Raw genomic sequence first — 24,038 nt, 5'->3', positions numbered from 1 at the left:
CAAACGAATTTAATCCAGGAACAAAGGCCAGACATGAAAAAACAGACATACACAACAAAGAACATAAAATTACTAAAAAGGTTTCGTACAAAGCAACAAAAATATGAGAACTCGAACTCCAATAAAAGCTGGGAGCAAGGACCAGGTACTCCGGTAGGGTAGTCGTCCTATGCTTTTCTAGAAAATGCTCATAAAAATAACAAACAGGCATTGGTGATACATGACTCGTTATTATTATTTAGAATACTTTTATTAGTTCTATCCTATTTATTGCACTAAATTACATAGAAACATGCAATCCCATGTATAAACTGTTCTTAATAATTATAAATTATCTTTTTAGGAACTCGTTTTATATATTTCTTTGGGTAACTTTTTCCATATGTTCTTCTACGCAATTTGTTAAGTTTCTTTAAATATGCCATTTTCTTGCCACCATTACCTTTCTTCTTTATGTACTGAAATAAATTGTTCGATAAGTAAAGGCTAACTGATTCTTAAATATAAGTATTATATATGTTAGAAGCAGAATATGTGACAAAATTGTTTTTTTTTTGTTCTAGTCAAATGTATATGAGTACATTTATGGATTGCTTTTTTTTTAATTTTTGACAAAGTTATGCAATCATAACCTGGTCGAAAATTGAAACCAATCCTTATAAATTAATTTGTTAATCGATTAAAGTCAAAATTCATATTTGTCGCTTAATCAAAGCCTTATTTAGTTAATGACGTCGCAATAACAAGTAAGTTTATTGAAAATAACCAATCTTTCCGAGGTGAAAAATAAACAATCAAATTAAACCATTTTGCCATGCACTATATTGCACACATATTCATTCGATTTGAGTATACGTAGTAACCTTAAATGTTGAGTTTAATTACTGCTGTAAACAATAAATATTAATTTTTTGTCTAGAAAAACGACACTTGTTTTTTTAGGAGGTGTCATGAGGTGTCATTTGCCTCTGACGAAACCGTATGGCCGAAAATTTCGGCCTCCTATTCATTAGCATTATGCATCATCTGTATTTAATTTGAAATCAATTTTGGTTTATGTTTTGAATGTGAACACGTTTTTAATATTTGATTACACAATTAACAAGACCACTTATACCATTATTGTTTGATTGACATTGATAATATCCTAGTGTACTGTTATGAGTCAAGTTGTTGAAACATTCAACATATGTAGTTTTCCACTTCTCATTTCATTGCATCCCCTTGCCCTACATAGGTTATTTCAGTACTATGAATAGATGTGATACAAAAAAGAAACACATTATGACATCTATATATATAAAACTTACACTCATTTTGTTCCAACGTGGTTTCATCATTTTTAATGCATATCTTGTTTTGGTTGATTTTGGATATGGCAGTGCTCTACCGGACCATTTCGTCAAGGTTGAACGTCCAGGTAAAATAAGACTGTCTGGTAAAATAAGACTGTCAGGAATAATGAGACTGTCAGGTAGAACCTGCGAAGGCTGCCACCTACCAGATGGTCCTAAAGGCCAGGTAGTTGATCTTGAGTATGAAAGACCTCTCGGATCGTTGGTATATACAATTCTGTTGTTTAATGGTTGAGTTGGTCTAAAGTTGTCTGAGAGTGGACGGAATCGGTCTATATGTCTGTCGGATAACACACGGAACTGGTTAATCTACAATAAAATGCTTGAATGTGCATAGTTTTTTATATGATCTCATATGACATAGTAAAGCACTAAACTCCAAGTAGACAGCCAACTGGAAGAAGTAGGTTAAGATCATAATTGTATAGTCTGTCGCATTTCAATTCCGGTCATTCTTTAAACAAACACTGTGGACCTTTTAAAATCATTAATCCCTCCCCAAACATAAAAGGATTTAATCAACCAACAAACAATCAAGCAAACAAAATGGAACATAACATTACCTAAAGCCGTTGAATAGGCGCACTTTTTCTTTGCGTAAGTTTGTCTCTCTACAAAACATAGATTAAGGACTTATGTTGGATCCTTAATTACAACTTGTATATTAAACAACTGGTTGTCATATTTTAAAGTTTGGTCTTTAAATTTCTTAAGTTTAATTTAAAAGATAATGAACGTGTATTCTACCACTGTTTTATATACAAGTACCAACTTGCCAAAGTTATACGAAGATTGAAAACCGTGAGCAAAGCTCACTAAAATGAAAGTCCCCGCTCACCATCTTAGTAACCAAATGGTAAAAATATGAATATTGTCACGGAGGAAGTTGATGTCGCTTTAGTTTACTATCGTATATCATAACATGGCAGAAATGTATTTACTTATACAGTTTTTATTCAAAATATTAAGTTTCTGAATTAAGTAGCTGCAGAGAAAATTGTGATGAAAAAGTTGAGGACGAAAACACGGACAGACTGACAGATGGACAGTATGATCACAACATACCTCTTGCAAATTGGTAGCATAAAAAGTCCTAAAGCCGCTGATATTCATTACTTAAAAACGGGAGTTATAGATACCTGTCTCTCTGATATTCTTATATGGTTTTTGAAAACAGTCCAAATAACACTTTCATAACATGGTGGCGTTGTCAAACTTCCATAGTATCTGTAAAACACATCTGTATCCCTTGGAAATAGTGACGTCAGCGCAAACGATGCAATGTTAACGTGGTCATCTTTAATGAACAGAATGAAAATAGGAACATTAAGTATACCGCATGGGATAGGTAATTATTCTTACAGACTTTATTACAACTTACCCTGTTACGTAATATTAGTCAGTTACTATATATTTTAATAATTAAGTGTGTTGAAGACCTACAGATGAAGGTCTATATATAGTTCACTATCGACAAGATAAAGTAACATATTGGATGATTTAGTTTAACACTTAAATCTATTTTTTTTTACTCGCAACATATCTGCCCGAATCTAGTTTCTCTAATTTACTTTTTAAAGAAAGAAAAAGGTCGTTTAACATCGTATATATGTAGTTATTTTATCAGTTGTTAAAAAGTAATCAAGGGAACCAAGGTTATATCGGTAATCAAAAGAATGTAATCCAGGGACAGAGACCAGACATGGAAAACAGACATACACAACAAATAACATAAAGTAACTAAAATCATACATACAAAGTAACAAAAGCAAATGAGCAACTCGGACTCCACTAAAAACTGTGAGCATGGACCAGGTGCACCGATAGGGTAAGCGTCCTCTGCTTTTCTAGAAACACCCGCCGAGTTGCTCATAAAAAGTCAAGTTCGGGGTAGACAAACGAGGAAAAAAAACTATGACCCGTTGAATAAATTAGTTTTCATGGTGCAGATGGATACACCATAACGATCCACGAGTTCATGATGACGACCATAAAACTTCTGTAGTGATGACTTCAATTTTGTAGCAACATAACCCTGTTCCAGAAGCCTATTTATTAGAGTTCTAACGCGATACAAAAGTCTGCGTAGTTTCAGAAAGCTCTGGCATGACGTTTGAGTTGTTATATGAACACTCCATACGCAGGTGCTGAAGGGATGTTGCCGAAGATGAAAGGAAAGTTGACAATTCTGAATGAAAAGTCATCACGTTTGTCGTAAAGATTGGTTAATAATTTTTCTTTACCATCGATTTCTAAGTGTAGGTCAAGATATGAGGCTGACTTGACAGTGTGTCTGTAGTATCCTTTATCTCAAGTTCTTTGGGGTAGGGGCGGTGTATCAAATCCTCGAAATTAGGATTGTTTAAAGATAATACGTCATCTATATAACGGAAATTGAGATTAAAAGATCTAGCCAAACGGTATTCTTTCTTTCGGATCAAATCAGCTATAAAGTCAGCTTCATAAGAGTGAAGGAATAGGTCAGCAAGTAGAGAAGCACAATTTGTTCCCATTGGAAAGCCGCCTGTTTGTTGAAAAACACAGCCACCACACTGGACAAATATGTCGATTAAAAATTCCAGTATTTTGTAAACATTTTCCTCTGTATATTTGGAAAATGATTTGGAATTATTTCTTACAAAGTATAAGGAATCTCTACCAAGAACTAAATATTTGTATCTAAGTGTACCATGTTTTTTTTGAAAAACAACAATGTATAATGTTTTTAAGTCGGGATTTTAACTGAGTATAGGGAATGGAAGTATACTGTGTTGAAAAATCATAGGTTTTAATGCTTTTATATTCAGATAATAGTCTTGAACTGATTGTCTCCAAAAGATCTTTCGAATTTTTCAGGATCCACATTGAATTAATTCCACTACGGGAGAAACAAGTGGTGTGGTAGGACTGCAGACCCTCTTTGACAGTTCTGAGTATAGAAGTTAAACGTTTTGAAAGAGGTTTGTTGGTACATTTTGCAGATCCAGCTATTAAATGTCGTTTGTATGGATTCTTGTGGAGTTTACGAATCCAGTACCAAAAAAGTGTTCTTAATTATACGTCTTTGATGAATTTTTTTCTTTGTGTTATTGTTTAAAAATATAAAAATATCAAACACATTTAAGATTAATATTTTAGGGGACAGTGTAAATTCAGATTTGACAATAAACTCATAGTGTTATTAAAAGGTGGCTTAATTTGAATATATTAGGTATGATAGAGGAGTGAAATCAATGTACCTTTGTGACGAACTTGATTCATATGACCAATAACCTCCTCAAAAGCTGGATTTTCGTCTCCAATCTGAAGATGAAAATTTAACTTGTTAATGTACCAATTCAGAAATTCAACATCCGCCAAACTGCATCGTCGCAACGTAATCTTAAATGCGTCTTGCCTATACTCGGCGTCACATAAATAACATACTGTTAAAATTTGAATAAAAATATTTTCTACGACTTTATTGACACCAACCGTCGTTTAAATTGTCTTAAATGACAGTAATAATATTCATTATTTGCGTAATTACATCTGTAAAGCAGAGCCTATAAGCTAATGTAGTGAAACGTAGTAAATCAGAAAGCGATAATTAGGCCTGTGGATGAGATTAGACAAATTGCAGCGTCCTCAGTGATTTAACATAAAAAATAACAATCATTTAATTATTGTAATTTCGGTATGCTGTTCACGGGTTTTTTTCTTATTGAGTACCAGCTGCATAAAAAAAGCAAAAACTTAAAAAGATCAAGATTCAAATTTAAATTGTATACAAAAAATACTCAAAACAAAGAATGTCGAAATCTAGCCCTAATATTAATATAGGGGCCAAAACTTTTAAGCTGTCGTAATGTCAAATTTGATTCAAGTGGTTGCTACGTACATCAAAAAGAAATGAAAGAACTGCTAGTCCACCAGTTACATTCTTTGCATCTTCAAAACGGTTCAACAACGCAGAGTAGGTAACAACATGCATCTAAAATATACACAAAATGTACATAAGTAAAGTTTAAAGGATCAAGAACTGCTTTCAGAACTGATTTCCCCGGGTAGATTGGTCTCTACTTGTATCTGTGGTTTTGTTTTTTCTTGTTTTTTCTTGTGTGTTTGGATTTTCCCTCTTTGCTTCAAGCTTTAATTGACCGGTTGGTATTTTCTCTTTGTTTTTTATTAGAATATAACGAGGGTTTGTATGGTGAAAATGTTTTGCTTATGTTTTCATAGTATAAAATTGACTAAAGTTGTGACTCCGTATCCTGGTTTTAAAAAGATTTTGGTTCAACTTTACGACTTTCAGCCGTCTTGTATTGATACATTTATATCTAGTACAGGTATGTACTTTTGATGCAGTACTGTAGATCTGTCACTCATCATCACATCGTAGAATCAAATAACTCCTCATGCGATTTAATTTGTGCAACAACATATACTGTCATTCTGTGTTTTTTTAATGTTTACTTAAATGGTATACATGTTATGTTTTAATATGTTTTTGTTGAGATAATGTTTTCATATGACATTAATTTAAAAGGACGGACCGTCAGCAACGTCTTACATTTGTAGATCCTCTGTCAAACATGAATGGCTCAATTTCTTTTCTGTGGGAAGTTAGGAAGTTACGTATTGCGGAAGTGACGAATGCAGTTAATGTGATTATTTTAATGCAGGCGCACATCATGTATTATACGAAGTATCCCATTTTCTAGTTGGTCGAGACATCAAAAGCAAGATTATGTACAATGCATGATAAATGAAAAGATTAATTATTGAAACCAATTGTGATTATCCTATCCGATTATGGGTGACTTAACATGGAAGTTTTGGGTCAAAGGAATCGGAAATCAGATATTAATTTTTTTAGACCCTATTCGTTTTCAATCATGATAGATTTACCTCCATAGGAAAGAACCTGCCATTGATGTCATGTTCTGAGCCTCTGGAATCAGCAGATCCCCAATGGTAATGCCATTGTTTTACTATATATGGACCTGGAAGGCCACCTCCCGTAACGTACAGCTGATTTCTACCATCAACTGCCACTTCAACTGTAAATAGAAATCAGAAAAATTATGAATTGAGCAAATGGTTTGACAAGAATAAAAAACAAAATCTTTAATAAAATGGCTTTTTGAAAGCAAACATAAACAACAAACAATTGCAAAATCTCTACGTTTTATAGAGGCTAGCAAATGTTAAAGGTAGCATATTATTTATTGTAATTTTGTAAACAATACGGCATGTTTATGTTACCTTAGGTCACGTGTTTTGTAAGAAATATGGTGAGAATTAACAGTTATCTTTCTTTTCTTGTTGAAAAATAGTACAATATAATGTTGATAATTTTTTTTCTTGAACGTCATATTGTAAAAAAATCAATCAGCTTATTAAATAACTAAGTTCACCTGTATGTCCATTATTCTCTAGAGTCAGCCTGATGTTGTTTATCATATTAAGGTCAGTGAAATCGAAGAGACCAAGCTGTGGATTAACCTGGACCTGGTTTATTTGAATATCAATTGGTGATTGTTCAGAACCACCACATGTGCGGTACTCCAGTGGCCAAAGCGCAGGAGCTAAAAAGATACAAGTACAGTCGGTATGAATTGTGAAAAAAAATGAGCAGCGTTCTAAACCCCCCAAAAAACAGAACAAAACAAAACGAAACATAAACAAAAGTTCAAGCAAAAGCAAAACCAAAAAAAAACAAAAAAAAACAAAACAAAACAAAAACAAAAGATAAGACAAAAACAAAAAAAGCCCCCCCCCAAAAAAAAAAACAAAAACAAAAACAAAAACAAAATGACAAAACAAAACAAAAACAAAACAAAACAAAACAAAAAAAAATAAAAAAAAAAAAAAAAACAAAGAAAAGTAAAAAAAAATGGTAAATACTGGCAGACAATCAAAAACCAAACAAAAACAGAAGTGAAACGGAACAACGTGCCTAATGTATTCCTTATTAAGTACGAAGTTATGTTATGCATGGTTCTTAATTTTTAAAACACCATTTAAAAAGAAAAAAACTGTTCAATTCTATTTTTTGTTGTAGAATATATTTCATTTTATTTATCTAAGTGCAGACAATGTTTTTAGAGAACAAAATTTTACTTACGAATGCCGTCTTGGTAACCCCATATTGTCCCTAAAAAAAAGCTGAATTTAAAATGAATGATAATTAAAAAACATATAAATTGATTATCAATCATAAGAAATTGTTAGGATTCCTTTCTCTTGAATGATATTCTATTTTTAGACTGAGGGACAGACATATTTAGATGTGTCAAATAATGGTATTAGTTGCAATAATAAAATTAATGTGAAATATGCAGGACTGAACTTATGCCCTAATTCAGAACATACATTAACCGCAGGTACAAATAGGTAACATGTCATTTATTTCATACCTTATGATGTATAATAATGTATAATTATGCTTATTGTAGAAAAATAACCTTGACTACAGTCAAATTAAATCTGGATTTCTGTCAAATGTCATGATATTCTCGTAACTAAAAATATCTAAGTATAATACCTAACAGAACCTCATCGCAGAAAAAAGAGATATAATTATGTTTTCTATTGAGTAAAAGGAAGATTAAGGGAAACCATAAAATGTACTATTTCTTTTTACGACGAAATGTCTGCAGCCATATTGCTTATTCTTCATTTGTAACATTGAATGGTGGAAAATTGGAACAAAAGTGACGAATGGCCATTGAGATATTTTTTTATTATTGTAAAACTTGCAGGGTTGATTGATTGCTTGATGCTTTAAGTAAAACAGCATATGGTAGGGATTTCATTCGTTTCAGATCGAGAGCATTGTAGCAGTCACTCTTTCTCCTATATAGCTCGTGTTGACCAAGAATCAGTGACTACCAATTTTAAGTATTTTGTATGAAAAAAAAAACATGTAACTCCTAACTCTTGACAAGAACAGTAGTACCACGAAAATACAAACACGGTTTACAACAGCCAGATAGTTGAAAACAATACACTGGGAATAACTAGTAAACACCATTGTCGTGAGGTAGTTTGACGTGGGGGTTTCCCATTTTAAATTACACGATTTGAATGAAGTCTGACTTAGTGGAGTGCTTTAGTGGAGTCCACAACAAAGATTTTAGTGGAGTCCGAGTTGCTCATTTGCTTTTGTTACTTTGTATGTATGATTTTAGTTACTTAATGTTCTTTGTTGTGTATGTCTGTTTTCCATGTCTGGTCTTTTGATTACCGCTATAACCTTGGTTCCCTTGATTACTCTTGAAAACAACACAGGAAAAGTCTCAAACGGTCTGCGGTTTCCTTTACCTTATTGTTTTCTTAAATAAAACTGGTAGAGTTTATAACTTAATGAATGATGTATAGAGGTTCGATATGCTAAAATTTATGTTTTAGGTTTGCAACTAATTTCGATCTGAATTGCTAACTTTATGATTTTAGAAAAGCTTAAGAATTAGCACTAATCATGGTCATGCCATGTCTTAAGACCTACTTACACGTCGAAAAGTGTCATTCATGTGAAAGAGTAGTCAAGGGAACCAAGCGGTAATCAAAAGAATGTAATCTAGGGACAAAGACCAGACATTGAAAACAGACATACACAACAAAGAACATAAAGTAACTAAAATCATACATACAAAGTAACAATTGGAAATGAGTGTTTCGGACTCCACTAAAAACTGTGAGCATGGACCAGGTGCACCGGTAGGGTAAGCGTCCTCTGCTTTTCTAGAAACACCCCCGAGTTGCTCATAAAAAGACAAGTTGGAGGTAGACAAACGAGGAAAGGAAAACTATGACCCGTTGAATAAATCAGTTTTCATGCTGCAGATGGATACACCATAACGATCCATGAGTTCATGATGACGACCATAAAACTTCTGTAGTGATGACTTCAATCTTGTTGCAACATAAACCTGTTCCAGTAGTCTATTTGTTGGAGTTCTAACGCGATACAAAAAAGAATACTTTTGGAGAGCTCTTGACATAACGTATGAGTTTTGATATGAACACTCCATACTCAGGTGCTGAAGGGATGTTGCCACAGATGAAAAGAAAGTTGACAATTCTGAATGAAAGGTCATCACGTTTGTCGTAAAGTTTGGTCAATTGTTAACCGTTACCATCGATTTCTAAGTGTAGGTCACGATATGAAGTTGACTTCACAGTGTCTGCAGTATCGTTTTATCTCAAGTTCTTTGGGGTAGACGCGATGTATCAAATCCACGAAATTAGGATTGTTTAAAGATAATACGTCATCTATATAACGGAAACTGAGTTTAAAGGATCTAGCCAAACGATATTCTTTCTTTCGGATCAGATCAGCTATAAAGTCAACCTCATAAGAGTGAATGAATTAGGTCAGCAAAAAAAGGAGCACAATTTGTTTCCATTAGAATGCCGACTGTTTGCTGAAAAACAAATCCACCACACTGGAAAAATGTCTTGTCGATTAAACATTTCTCTGTATATTTGGAAGATGATTTGGAATTATTTCTTACAAAGTATGAGGAATCTCTACCAAAAAAATATATTTGTATCTAGGCGTACCATCTCTTTTTGAAAAACAACGATGTATAATGTTTTTAAGTCGGGATTTTAACTGAGTATGGGAATAGAAGTATACATTGTTGGAAAATCATAGGTTTTAATGCTATTATATTTAGGTAATAGTTTTGAACTGATTGTCTCCAAAAGATCTTTCGAATTGTTCAGGATCCACATTGAATTAATACCACTGCGGGAGTAACAAGAGTTGTGGTGGGACTGCAGACCCTCTTTTACAGTTGTGAGTATAGAAGTTAAACGTTCTGAAAGAGGTTTGGTGGTACATTTTGCAGATCCAGCTAAGAAACGTTGTTTGTATGGATTCTTGCGGAGTTTAGGAATCCAGTACATAGACGGTAAATCACAATAATCGTCCTTGGTAGAGAGACCAAAATGAGGATAGCACAGATTTTTGGTTTTCCACAATCTCGTCTTTGGGGAGTGTGGTAGCAGTTATAGGTCTTATCACTGCTATTATTTTCTACGTCTACCTCTGATAATGACCATTGGATGTAAAACGTTGTGGCAACATATTATTATTATGAGAATTGTATGTATTATTTTAATTACTTTATGTTCTTTGTTGTGTTTGTCTGTTTTCCATGACTGGTTTTTGTCCCTGGATTACATTCTTTTGATTTCCGCTAGAATCTTGTTTTCCTTAATTACTCTTTAATAAGACGTAAACAATTGAAGAATTCAATTCATATCATTTATGTTAGAAACTATTTGTGATAAAAAACGAAAAGCTCTGTTGTCTACTGAATGACAAGTGTATGAATGAGCATTGAGTGTGAATATCTGGAAGTTTATATTGCTAAGAGAATATCATTCAAGTAAAATTCATTTCAGTAAATTACAAATATATTTTATCGTGTGACTCAGATAATAGTCTTGTAAATATTGCCAAAGCTCACAAAAAAAACGCTATTGTTGACGTAACCGTGAGTGTTTAGACGTCATAATACATGGTTTTTGTTCTTTTCATTCTTCATTTAAGGAGGTAGACCTAGGGTAAAGGACACAACTCTAAAAAAGTCATACAAACGTTTGTATTCAGCATTTCACATCAATATTATGTAAGCATCTAATTAACTTGGATTCATTTTATTCTGCTTCAAACAAAAGCTTGAGAGGCTTTGGTGAAATTGAATATAATACAAACATATCACTGATTTTAAGAGTTATGTCCCTTACCCTAGGTCTACCTCCTTAAAACAATCACTGAACATGAGTATATATATATAGTTTTATGTGTTTTATGCTGAGGAAGGATATCAGTTATCCGAAATATTCAATTTAAATTTTACCATCTTCTGGTGATGTTAACACATATTTAGACGTATTATATATATATATGTGACGTTTCTATTCTCTACACTGCTCCATCGGATCAAATTGATACAGGGAAGATAACGTAAACTTATAGACGGGTCTGAAAAATTCTCAACGATGTTAGAACTGTCAAATTTGCGAAGCAAATTTTTGTCGTTCCCTCCGCGGAGCAGTGTAGAGAATAGAGTCGTCACATTCTGAGACGTTGTATAATATTGATTTGTTGTGACATGCATCATTAATTTGATCCTCTATTCTACATAATAACACCTAGATGAACTGTACCGTACTACCATACATCGTGTACTAAGTTACAGCCCTAGATTAATCCTACGAGGAGGAATCACCCGGCCAGCGAAAGCTATATTTTATATAGCCTAGCTGGCCGAGTGTTCTAGGGCGCTGGACTTAGTGCGGGCGGTGTTGCCATAGATGTCACAGCGGTACGAGTTCGAGTCCCGTGGAGGGAACGACAAAAATTTGCTTCGCAATTTGACAGTTCTAACATCGTTGGGAATTTGTCAGACCCTTCTATAAGTTTACATTATCTTCCCTGTATGAATTTGATCCGATGGAGCAGTGAAGAGAATAGAGTCGTCACATTCTGAGACGTTGTATATATATATATATATATATATATTTATGACTATATTGAGACTTTGAATTTATGATATCTTAGTGGTGTATAACAAAGTCTCCGTTTGTTGTTTAATGCCGATTAGATTAGACCATATGTCATGCAAACTATGTACGTATATAATTAGAACATGTTTTTAAAGGTTAATTCCATGTCTGATCACTAAATGTCATGTATACCAGGATAATAATTTATTAACCTGTTTATCAGGTAAATCGTATCTTTAAAAGTCGAAAACGACTATTCAAAACAGTAAACTCATAAATTAAATATCATTTGGTCAAAGTTTGTGTCTCAACGTCTATGCCTTCAATCAATTTATTCAACCATACTTCCAATTATATAATAATTCTTCTTATTGCATTAATGTAGGTACATGTATAGAACATATTTGCCAGTCTGAGAGGTACTTCTCCATACAAATAACTCAAAAGAGAAAACATCGTTGTTTTACAAATGTTGTAGTTTGCCTGTGAAAAATTTTACCTACCGTAAAAGGCATTCATCATTGATCAATATGAATCCCTGTGTGAATATTAAATTTAATTTAATTTTCCTTATTTACCTGTCAGAAATCTTATTCATATTTTATGACGAATGATTCTATCACGTTCTTTTCATATTTGAAATTCAAAATTAGGAGATGTTGAACACCTAACAACCAGATTGCATTTACTTAAACCTGTCACATTGGTTCTATAATTAAAAATATCACTCGAATAAAAAAGAGTGGGCGTTTTCAATTTGAAGTTTTGTTCCTTAAGTTTTGTCTTAATTTTTTTTATCAATATCTTCCGAAAACAAACTTTTGGGTAGTTTACCTTTCATGAAACGCGAAGCGATTTTTAAACAAGCGTAAGGTGTCCCAAAGTTGGTTTTGCAAGCATTTCATGGTCAAAAAATTACAAAACCATCATTATAAAATCTAATCAATTTCAGTCAAAATAAAGATTTGTTCCTTCATCAAAGCCATATTTAGTTTGGAATATTTTGAATTTTGGAGTGCGAACCAATCCATGTTTATGACGCATCAGTACCAAGTTATTCTCTCGAAAATAATATATCTTGCCCAGAGGAGAATCGAAAAGGTGTATAACAGATTAGTTTTTACTATTGTTTTATAACTATTGTTTATTCAATTTCACATTGTTCCGAATAGAATTACTTTAAATACCATAAGCAATTTTACATAAAAATGAATTCCGCAAATAACTACTAAGATGGTCATAAGTTCCCTAATTACGAAAATAATTTTCGTATTTGCTCTTCAGTATTTAAAATGTTTAAACATCAAATTTTAAAAGAAATATATGAATTTAAATAACGTTACACCATTACGTCTTACCTGCACCTCCTAAAACAACAGAGGTCTCAAATAACAATATAAGGCCCACTGCAACCACTGTGTAGACCGCCATGGTTCGCGACCGACTAAGGACAAAATCTAATTCAATTTCTAATAAACATTAAGTTGTACTGTCATAAAAATGCGATTGACAGACATCATAACACCTCCGTGTTCTGATCTAGTGTCAAGTGAAAAAAATCAGGTATTGATGATAAATGTACCTGTTTATCATATCATGTCTTTTTACTGTTACAACTCTTTTTGTGCTATAAAACCGATATATTTTTTTCTATGGTCTTGAAACTGTTTCCACTTCAATGATAGAGTATGAAAAATACATGATTGAGAATAATAATTTCAAACAAGTTTTAATTGTACCAAGTTAATTATTGTTTTTTATTATAAAAATTAGTAGTAATATGTCAGTCTAGTAAACGGAAATAAAACACAATAAACACAAATATAAGTGTCTTAACTCGTAATGAGATCACCAAAAATTACATGAATAAATTAGCCGGTTTTTTCTTCTAAAATGCAAAAAAAAACATTGGCTTCATGCTCCATTTATTATGACCAGGAGACTCATTATATGTTTATTTTATATTCAGTAGCACAAGAAAATTAAAAATAAAGTAAGATATGAATGTTTCCTTACCATATCAGGTCTATGAGTATATCACTGCATCAAATCATCTGTTATGCCGCTGGCAATATAAACTCGAGCGAGTTCGTCGGTCATATATTTAAAGCCACGGGCTCCAAACCGACCTACAATCAACATCCTTCTGGTAAATTTCCCAAAAGATCGTTCATACGAGATTCGTGAAAAATAATCAATGTCTTTTAATCATCATTATACGTAATTCCCCTTTTTTATTATAGGTATTTATATTTTCTCCTTTCCAAAATAGTTATAGTTTTAAACGCAAAGAAACCGTGATTTAAAGAATTGATTTTGATAGAACATTACCCCAAAAATCCTAAAGAAAGTGGAGAGTAAAGTAATCTGTTCTTAAATTCCTTCTCTCAATCTTTAAATCTGCTAATTTTCCCTTAAAGTTCTCGGTTATTATTTAATAAATCTTAAGATTAGTATCTTAAGACTAGAATTTAGGTCTGGTTTAAGCAGTTGATCTTCCTTCTTTTTCTTTTCCATGTCACTACTCCTTGATGGAAATCTTTCATTGGACCTACAATTTATGACGATAATTCGGGCATCCAATCCTTTTGTGCGTGTTGTATCTGCATTTTACTTGTAATCAAATTTGTTTCACCTTTAAAATATGGCTTCTTTTTACCTTGAACTATTCAAATGTGCAATTAATTAAGCAATGCAATAACTAAGAATATTGTGTAACTAATGATATACCCTTCAAAAAGACCTTTTATGATACTTGTACAATGTGGTCTTATGAGATCACATGAAGCTTACATTTGTATCCTAATATAATTGTGTCATATAGGCAATATGATCTTGCATTCTAATTCGATACATTTTATTTTGCTAATACCGAGATTTATATATATATATGGCTTTCTTTTTTACTATATGCTCAGTTTTCCGAAAGATGCATAAGATCCACTGAATTCAAATTTAGGGTTGGTTAAGATTTGCCTTGGTTATAAAGAAAGATAACTCCGTCCAAAAACATTTTTTCTTGGTAAAGATGAAGATAAGCCTTATTTGTTAATATACATCTGCTGTATTGCTACCGCTAGATAATTCAAAACTTTGCAAATAGCCCTTGTCAATGAGATTGAATCACTATTTTTTTTAAAATTAATACCAATGCAAGGGTTCGGGCACTATACAATTGAAATTAATTTAAGTAAAAATAAATCTAAATTTCGACGGTATCTCATATCAAAGTATTAATGAAACTTAAATTGTGATTAGATAAACTCAAAAAAAAAAAAAAAAAAAAAAGACGTGAGAGTATTTTTAATTTTTTCTGATACCCGGGCAAAATTTACGTGCGTTAAACATTTTTGTTTTAAATACAAGAAAAATGAATATGGCGAATATATCAAAGACACAACAACCAGGATAAAAAAAAGTCAGCTCAAGGAGTGTTTTCACGTTTTCCCGAATTTAATGATTAGACTAAATCAACATTCAATTAAGGATCGTATTTCCTTTCTTCGTTTGTCTACCCCGGACTTGACTTTTTATGAGCAACTCGGGGGTGTTTCTAGAAAAGCAGAAGACGCTTACCCTACCGGTGCACCTGGTCTATGCTCCCAGTTTTCAGTGGAGTCCGAGTTCCCCATTTGCTTTTTTTCACTTTGTATGTATGATTTTAGTTACTATATGTTCTTTGTTGTGTATGTCTGTTTTCCATGTCTGGTCTTTGTCCCTGGATTACAATCTTTTGATTACCGCTATAACCTTGGTTCCCTTGATTACTCTTTGCAAACAATATTTTATAAGCTAATAAAACAATAAAAATAAGATATTTCACTCATTTGAAGATAAATATTTGATTTCCTATTTAGAAAAAAAGTTGAATTATATTTTTTGCAATAGTAATTCTATTTTTACATTTTTTTTTTATAATAATTACCAAAAGTATGTATACAAGTAATTTTTATTATTAATTAAAAGTTATTTTGTTATATTCTATTCAGTCATGATTAGTGAAGTTTAGTCTGTGTCATTATTTTTATATACAGTGAAACCCGTCTAAACCGAACCCTGATTTTTTTTCACCGAAAACCTGCCTAACCAGAGAAGTTTTAAAGCCCCATTGTATTAGTTTAAATGTATTTTGAACCTGGATAAATCGTGAAGACCTGTCCAAACCGACCGAGTTCTACAGTCCGAAAGGGGTTCGGTTCAGAGAGGTTTCACTGTATTATTTATCTAATTCAGATAATAATCAAGCAAATCAGACAGTTGTAGCTACAAAGTCAGCTCGCATTGTTCATAGCTCACTTGAGAAATTGGACAGAGCTCAATTGTGCCATATAAGGCAATATCTGTTACTTAAGGATCATAAAACAAGTGAACTGCAATGACAGGTGCAACTTTGCTTGCAGTGAACTTTTTAAATGGCCTGAAATGGATCATTTATGGGGTATTATATATGGTTTCTGTGGATCTTCAAGTGAGCTTTGTTAATAAATGTTCTCTTTTTTTTCTATTGTTTTCTGCAATACATGTTACTGAGATATATTTGTACTTAAATGTTTGGTAAATGTATATATTTGCCTTTTTTTAACATAAAAATCAGCAGAAGGTCAGATACAAGAAAGAAACAAAAGAAAAAAATCAACGTGATCAATAGCCAAACAAAAAATCCAGAAAATTACGTTAATAACAAACAAAAAGAATAACTACAGTAATTATTTAACAATAAAGAAAATAGGTTGAAAAGTTTAAAAAAATATCAAAAACAACTTGTCAAAACTTTTGTCAAAAACAGTTTTAAATGCCTGATGTCATAAGCCACCTCTTTGATGGACCTCTTAATCCCCTGTCTTGATTAATTGTTGTTATAGTCCTAGGTGTGAAAAAATTAATATGATGGATAACGTGAATAAACCGCCCAAGGCCACCCATGGGTCTTTAATATATGACAGGAAAACATGTTCTCCTCAAGATTAAAGTTTGGTATTAAAGAGAAATCAAGGGAACCAAGATCCTAGAATTCAATCTAGGTACAAAGACCACACATAGAAAACATGAAAACAGACAATCACAATAACAACAAAATACAAAACAAAAACATAAGGCAAATAAGTTTTCATGGTGCAGATGTATACACCGTAACGATCCACGAGTTCATTATGACGACCATAAAACTTCTGTAGTGATTATTTCAACCTTGTAGCAACAAAACCCTGTTTCAGAAGCCTAAGTGTAAGAAGTCCGTTTTCATGGTGCAGATGAATAAATAAGGAAATCATAGAACGTAGAAGTTATTATTACATTATTATTGCAATTATTGCATTCCTAGCTTGATTGCGCCATGAATACATGACAAAATATGAAAACAATAATTATTACTCGTTTCTAACAATGACAAAAACATAATCTGATACATACATCTAATTTTAGATATTAAAACTATTGATAGAATAATTCAAACGCATTAGATTTAAAAAAAAATACATAAAAAATTCCATACAAAAAGTCAATGTCAATGAAAAATCTTCGATTGAAAAAGTTACAGATATTGCGAAAGACAAAAATGCACCATCGTATAAACTATATAAAAATAGTAAATACCTACAGAGTTCAACAAATAGTCATCAACAAGTGTAAGCACACATTTAGTAAGTAGCTTTGAAAGGCCCTAACAACAAAAGTAATAAAATCAGAGGGATGACACTTCTTAGAGGATGCTTACCGTACCGGTGCACCTGGTCCATGCTCCCGGTTTTTAGTGGAGTCCGAGTTGCTCGTTTACTTTTGTTACTTTGTATGTATGATTTTAGTTACTTTATGTTCTTTGTTGTGTATGTCTGGTATTTTTCCCTGGATTACATTCTTTTGATTACCGCTATAACCTTGGTTCCCTTGAGTACTCTTTGATTACCGCTATAACCTTGGTTCCCTTGATTACTCTTTGATTACCGCTGTAACCTTGGTTCCCTTGATTACTCTTTCAAAATAAACTAATAAAGCAAATAACGACACGAAGACACATTAATGATCAACATCTTTTATTTGTGGACATGTGCATGAAATCTGCGGTGGAGTTAAACTTGTTTCATAAAGACTGGGGTAAGGTTTGATGTTTCATAAAGACTAGGGTAAGGTTTGATGTTTTGTAATACGAAAAAATGACTTAGTTTTTACGTAGGGCACGGGTTGATTATCTGTGAAAACAAGGTTCAAAGAATAGACAATGATTTGAAAAGTATCCTTTAAGAATAAATCTATGAAGGGCTGTCGATAAATACATAGGACTTTTTTTGAAGAATTTGCTTTAAAGACTGCGTTTCCATATAAAAAAAACAAAGCAAAACAAACAAAACTAAAAAAAAACAATAAAAAAACGGGTGGGCAACACTTTAAATTAAGAACCGGCAACATGCAAGTGCTATTATATTTTTGTATCAAACTTTTGTAACGGTGAACAAATTCCTGATCCAAATAACCCTAATGCCGTTTTGTCAACCAAAGAGAGGTAACTCTATTTCATTAGTTAATGGTAATATTTATTGTCATGTTGTATTTGTGTAACGTTTTTAATTTGATTTAAATTATTTTGAAAAATATTTGAAATAATTATTTACGGATACATCAAATGAAAAATATTAAAGTCATTTGGATAGAAAACAAATCTTATCTTTGAAAAATATATTTTCTGACAAGACACACGTCTTTAATGAGGACCTATAATAATAGACATTTGTCAGTTTAAACTCAATTTTTGACTTTAGTTTGTCTAAAAGATCCTTCTAAAGTGTGTAAAATTAGACATTAGACGATATTAGAAATTAAGAGTTTGTAACTACAATATCTAAAGTAGTAAAACAAGGAAATAAAAGTAAGGGTACATCATTCAATATTATTTCTTATTAATTGCATAAATCAAACTATTAAGAACTGAACTCAATGAGCCATTTTAGTACCATTCTGTGTAAGAATCAGGCGTTGAGTGGCACATAATTTTTTTCAATTTGGTCATTTTTGCCTCAAATATATTTGAATACATCTAGAAAACATTTGAAAAGCTATTTTAATTTATCCTGAAGCACTGGTGCCGTAGATATGTTCCCGCGATTTTTCCATAGTGCATTTCAACTAAATTTGAACTATCAATATCTTAAAAAGGCAAACTTTACTAACACTTTGACAGTAATTTCCTGAAGTTATGAGGTATAAATACTTGAAAAATGCAGTGAAATCGTTGTGTATTTTTACTTCATGTGCCACACCGTATACACAATTTGCCTGATTCTTAGACGGAGAAGTACTTAACAGTTTACAATAAAATAAACTATTTTACATTATCAGAGTCGGTTCTTTTTCCATTAGTATTAAAACAATAGAGTTTAGATACAGTTTACTGTTGTTTGATGCTAAAAACGGTAAGCAAATAAAAAGAAAAAGATTTTTAAAGCCTTAACATTTCATGTTAAAAAGTCAATATGAGAATTCTTTGTATACGGAATATTTGTACTTTAAAAAAAAATAAAATCATTAACGGTAGTTTTCGTTTATTCTTTTATTTATGAATATCGGCAAAAAAAGGAAGAGTCAAAATTCTGACACTTCAAATACGTAAAAATTCAATTACATGGCCTGAACGTAAAAAACATGGAAATATCTGCACAGACAATGTAGCGAACCGAATAAAATAGAATACATATGTAAAGTGAAGATAAAAATCCAAGACATAACACAAAAAAAAAACATTTGCAATATAAACTAACACAAAAAGAAACAGAAGTGGCATTAGGTTTTCTATAGGGTTAAGCATGTATTGCTTCATCGGCGGAAACTAAGTATGCTTCTGTAATAGTCTAACAATAATAATGTAGCTCCACGACACGAGTCAAAAGGAGGTCTAATATATATATAAGAAAGAGTAATCAAGGGAACCAAGGTTATAGCGGTAATCAAAAGAATGTAATCCAGGGACAAAGACCAGACATGGAAAACAGACATACATTACAAAGAACGTAAAGTAACTAAAATCATACATACAAAGTAACAAAAGCAAACGAACAACTCGGACTCCACTAAAAACTGAGAGCATGGACTAGGTGCACCGGTAGGGTGAGCGTCCTCTGTTTTCTAGAAGGAGGTCTAATATATATAATTGTCCATTGTATTAATTTTACAATGAATGGGGAAATTATTATTTATGATTTTCCCAAAAATTATCATGAAGTATTAAAACATTCAGGAATATGCCTAGGTCGGAAAATGTGTAGAATAAATATACTTTCAGATACAAACACAGGATCCTTGAACAAATAATATAATAAATTATTCTGTCAAAAGACGGTGAAGCTAACCAAAAACTAGACAAGTTTTTAATCAACTTTGAAGAGTCTGGAACTAATACTGTATTTTCAAATTCTTTATGAGATTTTTAGCACTCTGTTTTCATCATGGCTATAACTAATTGATGTCCGTAAAAATGAATTTACTTTTTGACAATAGTTAAAAAAAAGTCTTTCAAAAATTATCATTAAAAAAAAACCTATTTTGTAAAAAAATAAAAGACAATTATTTTCATACCACACATGGTTCAATTGGTCAATGTTAGGATGTCCAAAAACAGAATGTTTTAGTCCTTAAGGCTCAAACTGTTCACGGTGAATTTGGGAAAACATTTAACTGTTAGTATAAAATTGTGTTATGATATTGCATTATGGGAAACATTTGAGGGGATCCCAAGCTACTGCCTTAAGGTCAAAAATTGTATATTGGTTGTCGTTATTAGTGTGGTTAAATAAAAAAATTTAATGTTATAAAAAATAAAAGATAGGTAAAAAGACCGCTGTGGTCGATTAAAAAAATCGTAAGTGTAAAATAAGTCGTTTTTCTAGACAATAATTATAACTTTTATGACGTCATAACTTACGACCAGTTTTACATTTACATTTTTTTGTGAAAAGGACTACAGTTCGTTTGGCCAAAACGAGAGTGTTCTATGATAAAAACATGTAATTATCATTATATTTACTTACAAAATTGACGAAAATGACGGATAATTGGTAGAACATTTCGACTGACAGATAAATACCACATATTGAAAAACAAACATGAAGCTGACCTTCTTACAGGACATTCAAAACAATAAACAAACCAATGAGTAACAATAATGGTAATTATAATAAAATAAATAAAAAAATAATAAAACAAAGCCTTAAAAAAGACAAAAAAAAATAGAAATAGAAATAGATTAGAATGGACGAAATAAAATTAAAAAAATAATAACGCATTTTAGATTGGCCTCGGTCATTTCTGAATCTAGTATAGGTGTATCTGATTGGATGTTATAATGTCATAAGTGTCAGTTTAACACTTAAGTCGTAAAAAATGACTTAAATTGACGGCACATTTGACAACATCATATTGGTCAGTTGAGACGGTCATTTGTCCTTGTTCTCATTAAGTCAAATATCGGTGGTAAAACTAGGCTACCTCTTCCCATTTTCACCACAGTAGTTTTGATAAGAACATTTTGTTGGTCAAGTATTCATTTCGTTAGTTCTACATTAGGTTACTGACATTTACAAAAACAATAATTTTCAATTTAACTTTACAAACCCGAACCCTAATAGAAAAAACATGCCTTAACCAGACATTTGCCTTCGTCTTATATTAGTTTCTATAGGTTTGATATCTATGTAACCCTTTCGTCCGAAGCAAAATAAATTCTTAAAATACATAGCTGAATGACCGATAAGGAGTGTCCCTTGGCAACAACCTTCTTCTATAACAGATACATTGTATTCATCATCTTTATAGAACTTGACATTTAACGAGCAATGGGTGTGTTGTATGTAGCACATGAATTCATTCCCGGTATTTACTGGGGTTGCTGCTTCTTGTTTTTCCTGTGTGTATTTATGTGTATTTGTGTTGAATGATTTGTTCTTCATCCTTTGCGCTTTTGTTTCACAGGCTTTATTTTGTCCAAAGACATTCCCTCGTTTGTAATTTCAGTATTATTGCTTCATTTTACAAACGGTTGGAAACTCCTCAGCTTATACGAGTGTTATTATTCATGTCTAATTCCTTTAGTCAACAATGAAGACGTTATACGTCTATTTGTTAGCATTTGAAAAAAGTCAGGAACACATGTTTTAAAAGGCAAAAGTCGTCATAAAAAATTGTATGGAAGATTTCAAAGTCGAAAATACCAATTAATTATGTTCAATTGTCATATAAAAGTGATTAATCATATATGCAATTTCAAACTGTTTATTAGTTTCAGTCAGATGTTTTATCATAATAATATTATAAATAAAAATGATAAAAAAAGAAAAGCGTGATGTAATCAATGTCACTGATAACATTTTTATTTACTGCAATAGTTTTGATAACCACAAGGATGGAAACCAATTTCACCAACCAAAAATAATGTTATTATAATATCTAAAACTTAATGATTTGAATCTACTTTGTACACAAATAAAAAAATGGTGATAAATAAACTTAACCATGCTTTTTCACTAAATAGATCAAGTGTGACAATTAAGAAAAAATTGTAAAATTATTAATTCTAGTTCAGCAATATCAGAAGTAGATTTACATCTGTGATTTATCCTGTAAACCTTCTTCTTACACCAATCAGAAAAAAAGTCTAAACTTATGATACATTTTTATCTTGGATATTAACTGGTATTTTGTATGCGTATGAGAACTTAAGTACTTCCCTGCCTAAGAATCAGGCAAAATGTGTAGAAGGGGTGGCGCCACAGGTGAAGGGAAAAAACACAGAGAGCTTATTGCATTAACCAAGTATTTATACCCAGTAACCTCCAGAAATAACCATCAAAGCGTTTTAAAAATTTGCCTTTTTAAGATATTGATATGACAAATTAATTACTTGAAGTGCACTATGGAAAAAATGGCAGGAAAATTTTCCCGCACTTCTTCCTTATATAAGCAGTCAAAAATATATATACGTCACAGATGCTTCAGGATAAATTTAAATAGCTTTTCAGTAGTTTTCTAGATGTATTGAGTATATTTAAGGCAAAAAAAACCCCAAAAAAACAAAAAAACAAAAACAAAAAAACAAAACAAAAAAAAAACAAAAACAAAAACAAAAAAACAAAACAAAAGACCAAATTGCGAAATATGATATGCCAACCATTACCTGATTCTTACATAGAATGGTATTAATATCTCATGAACTCGTGGATCGTTATGGTGTATCCATCAGCACCATGAAAACTGATGTATTCAACGGGTCATAGTTTTCCTTTCCTCGTTTGTCTACCCCGGACTTGACTTTTTATGAGCAACTCGACGGGTGTTTCTAGAAAAGCAGAGGACGCTTACCCTACTGGTGGACCTGGTCCATGCTCCCAGTTTTTAGTGGAGTCCGAGTTGCTCATTTACTTTTGTTACTTTGTATGTATGATTTTAGTTACTTTATGTTCTTTGTTGTGAATGTCTGTTTTCCATGTCTGGTCTTTGTCCCTGGATTACATTCTTTTGATTACCGCTATAACCTTGGTTCCCTTGATTACTCTTTCAAAATGTGAGTAGTTTTGCGATGAACATACACTTTTCAGGCGCCCTTTATAGCCCTGCAGCAGCGCTAAGCTTGTCGTAAAAGGCAGCTCAATAGTGCTCAGAAACCTAGCCGGGGGCTAGGCGCTCTGCCCACAGAGCAACTGGGATGTGTGCCCCAGGTTGTGGAATGGGGTACCCCTGGCATGTTACATGCTGCGGTTGTCAGGCTATAATACGGAAAACCTGATCGCAGACCATAGTGGTGCACCGTGGTGGGAAAGATGTCACGTTCCTCGCACATTAAAGAACCCTGCTGTGGTATTCGATAGGAGTAGGAACCTTTGCGCCCCGCCACAGGAGGCTAAATTGTCCAACCTTACCCATCCCCCCCTTTTTCTAGTGGCAATCAAAATTTGTCGACCCTATTATCCTTGTGTCCCATCCTTTTTTTCATTTCATCATCATTTCATGTTCATTTTGTCATTCATTTCATGTTTATCGTCTGAATATAGCTGAAATATTGCTGCTCGGACGTTAAACCCCAACAAACAAACAAACAAACAAACAGGCATCCTTTACATTTACTTTCGCATAATTTGCATCTTTATACCGGAAACCAATTATAGAGGGCAATGCCATCTTACATTTATTTTGTCGGCG

At 32.4% G+C, this 24,038-nt stretch overlaps 1 protein-coding gene across 1 annotated transcript; it reads right to left on the bottom strand.

Annotated features, from left to right (window-relative positions):
- Positions 1–242: 242 nt before the first annotated feature.
- LOC148607421 (carbonic anhydrase 7-like) lies at positions 243–13,292 on the bottom strand. The gene is made up of 9 exons (XM_088546117.1): positions 13,220–13,292; positions 7,465–7,494; positions 6,755–6,925; positions 6,246–6,397; positions 5,236–5,328; positions 4,595–4,658; positions 2,495–2,652; positions 1,311–1,664; positions 243–458 (listed from the first exon to the last, which is right to left on the bottom strand). The coding sequence occupies exons 1-9, from the start codon at positions 13,290–13,292 to the stop codon at positions 318–320; spliced, it is 1,236 nt and encodes a 411-aa protein (XP_088402243.1). The 3' UTR covers positions 243–317.
- Between the last annotated feature and the right edge of the window lie 10,746 nt (positions 13,293–24,038).

The sequence above is a fragment of the Perna viridis genome, chromosome 9 (genome assembly GCF_037379345.1).
Source record: "Perna viridis isolate PV_CMFRI_1.1 ecotype Kerala chromosome 9, ASM3737934v1, whole genome shotgun sequence".
NCBI lineage: Eukaryota > Metazoa > Mollusca > Bivalvia > Mytilida > Mytilidae > Perna > Perna viridis.
This window is presented reverse-complemented; position numbering and strand designations above follow the sequence as displayed.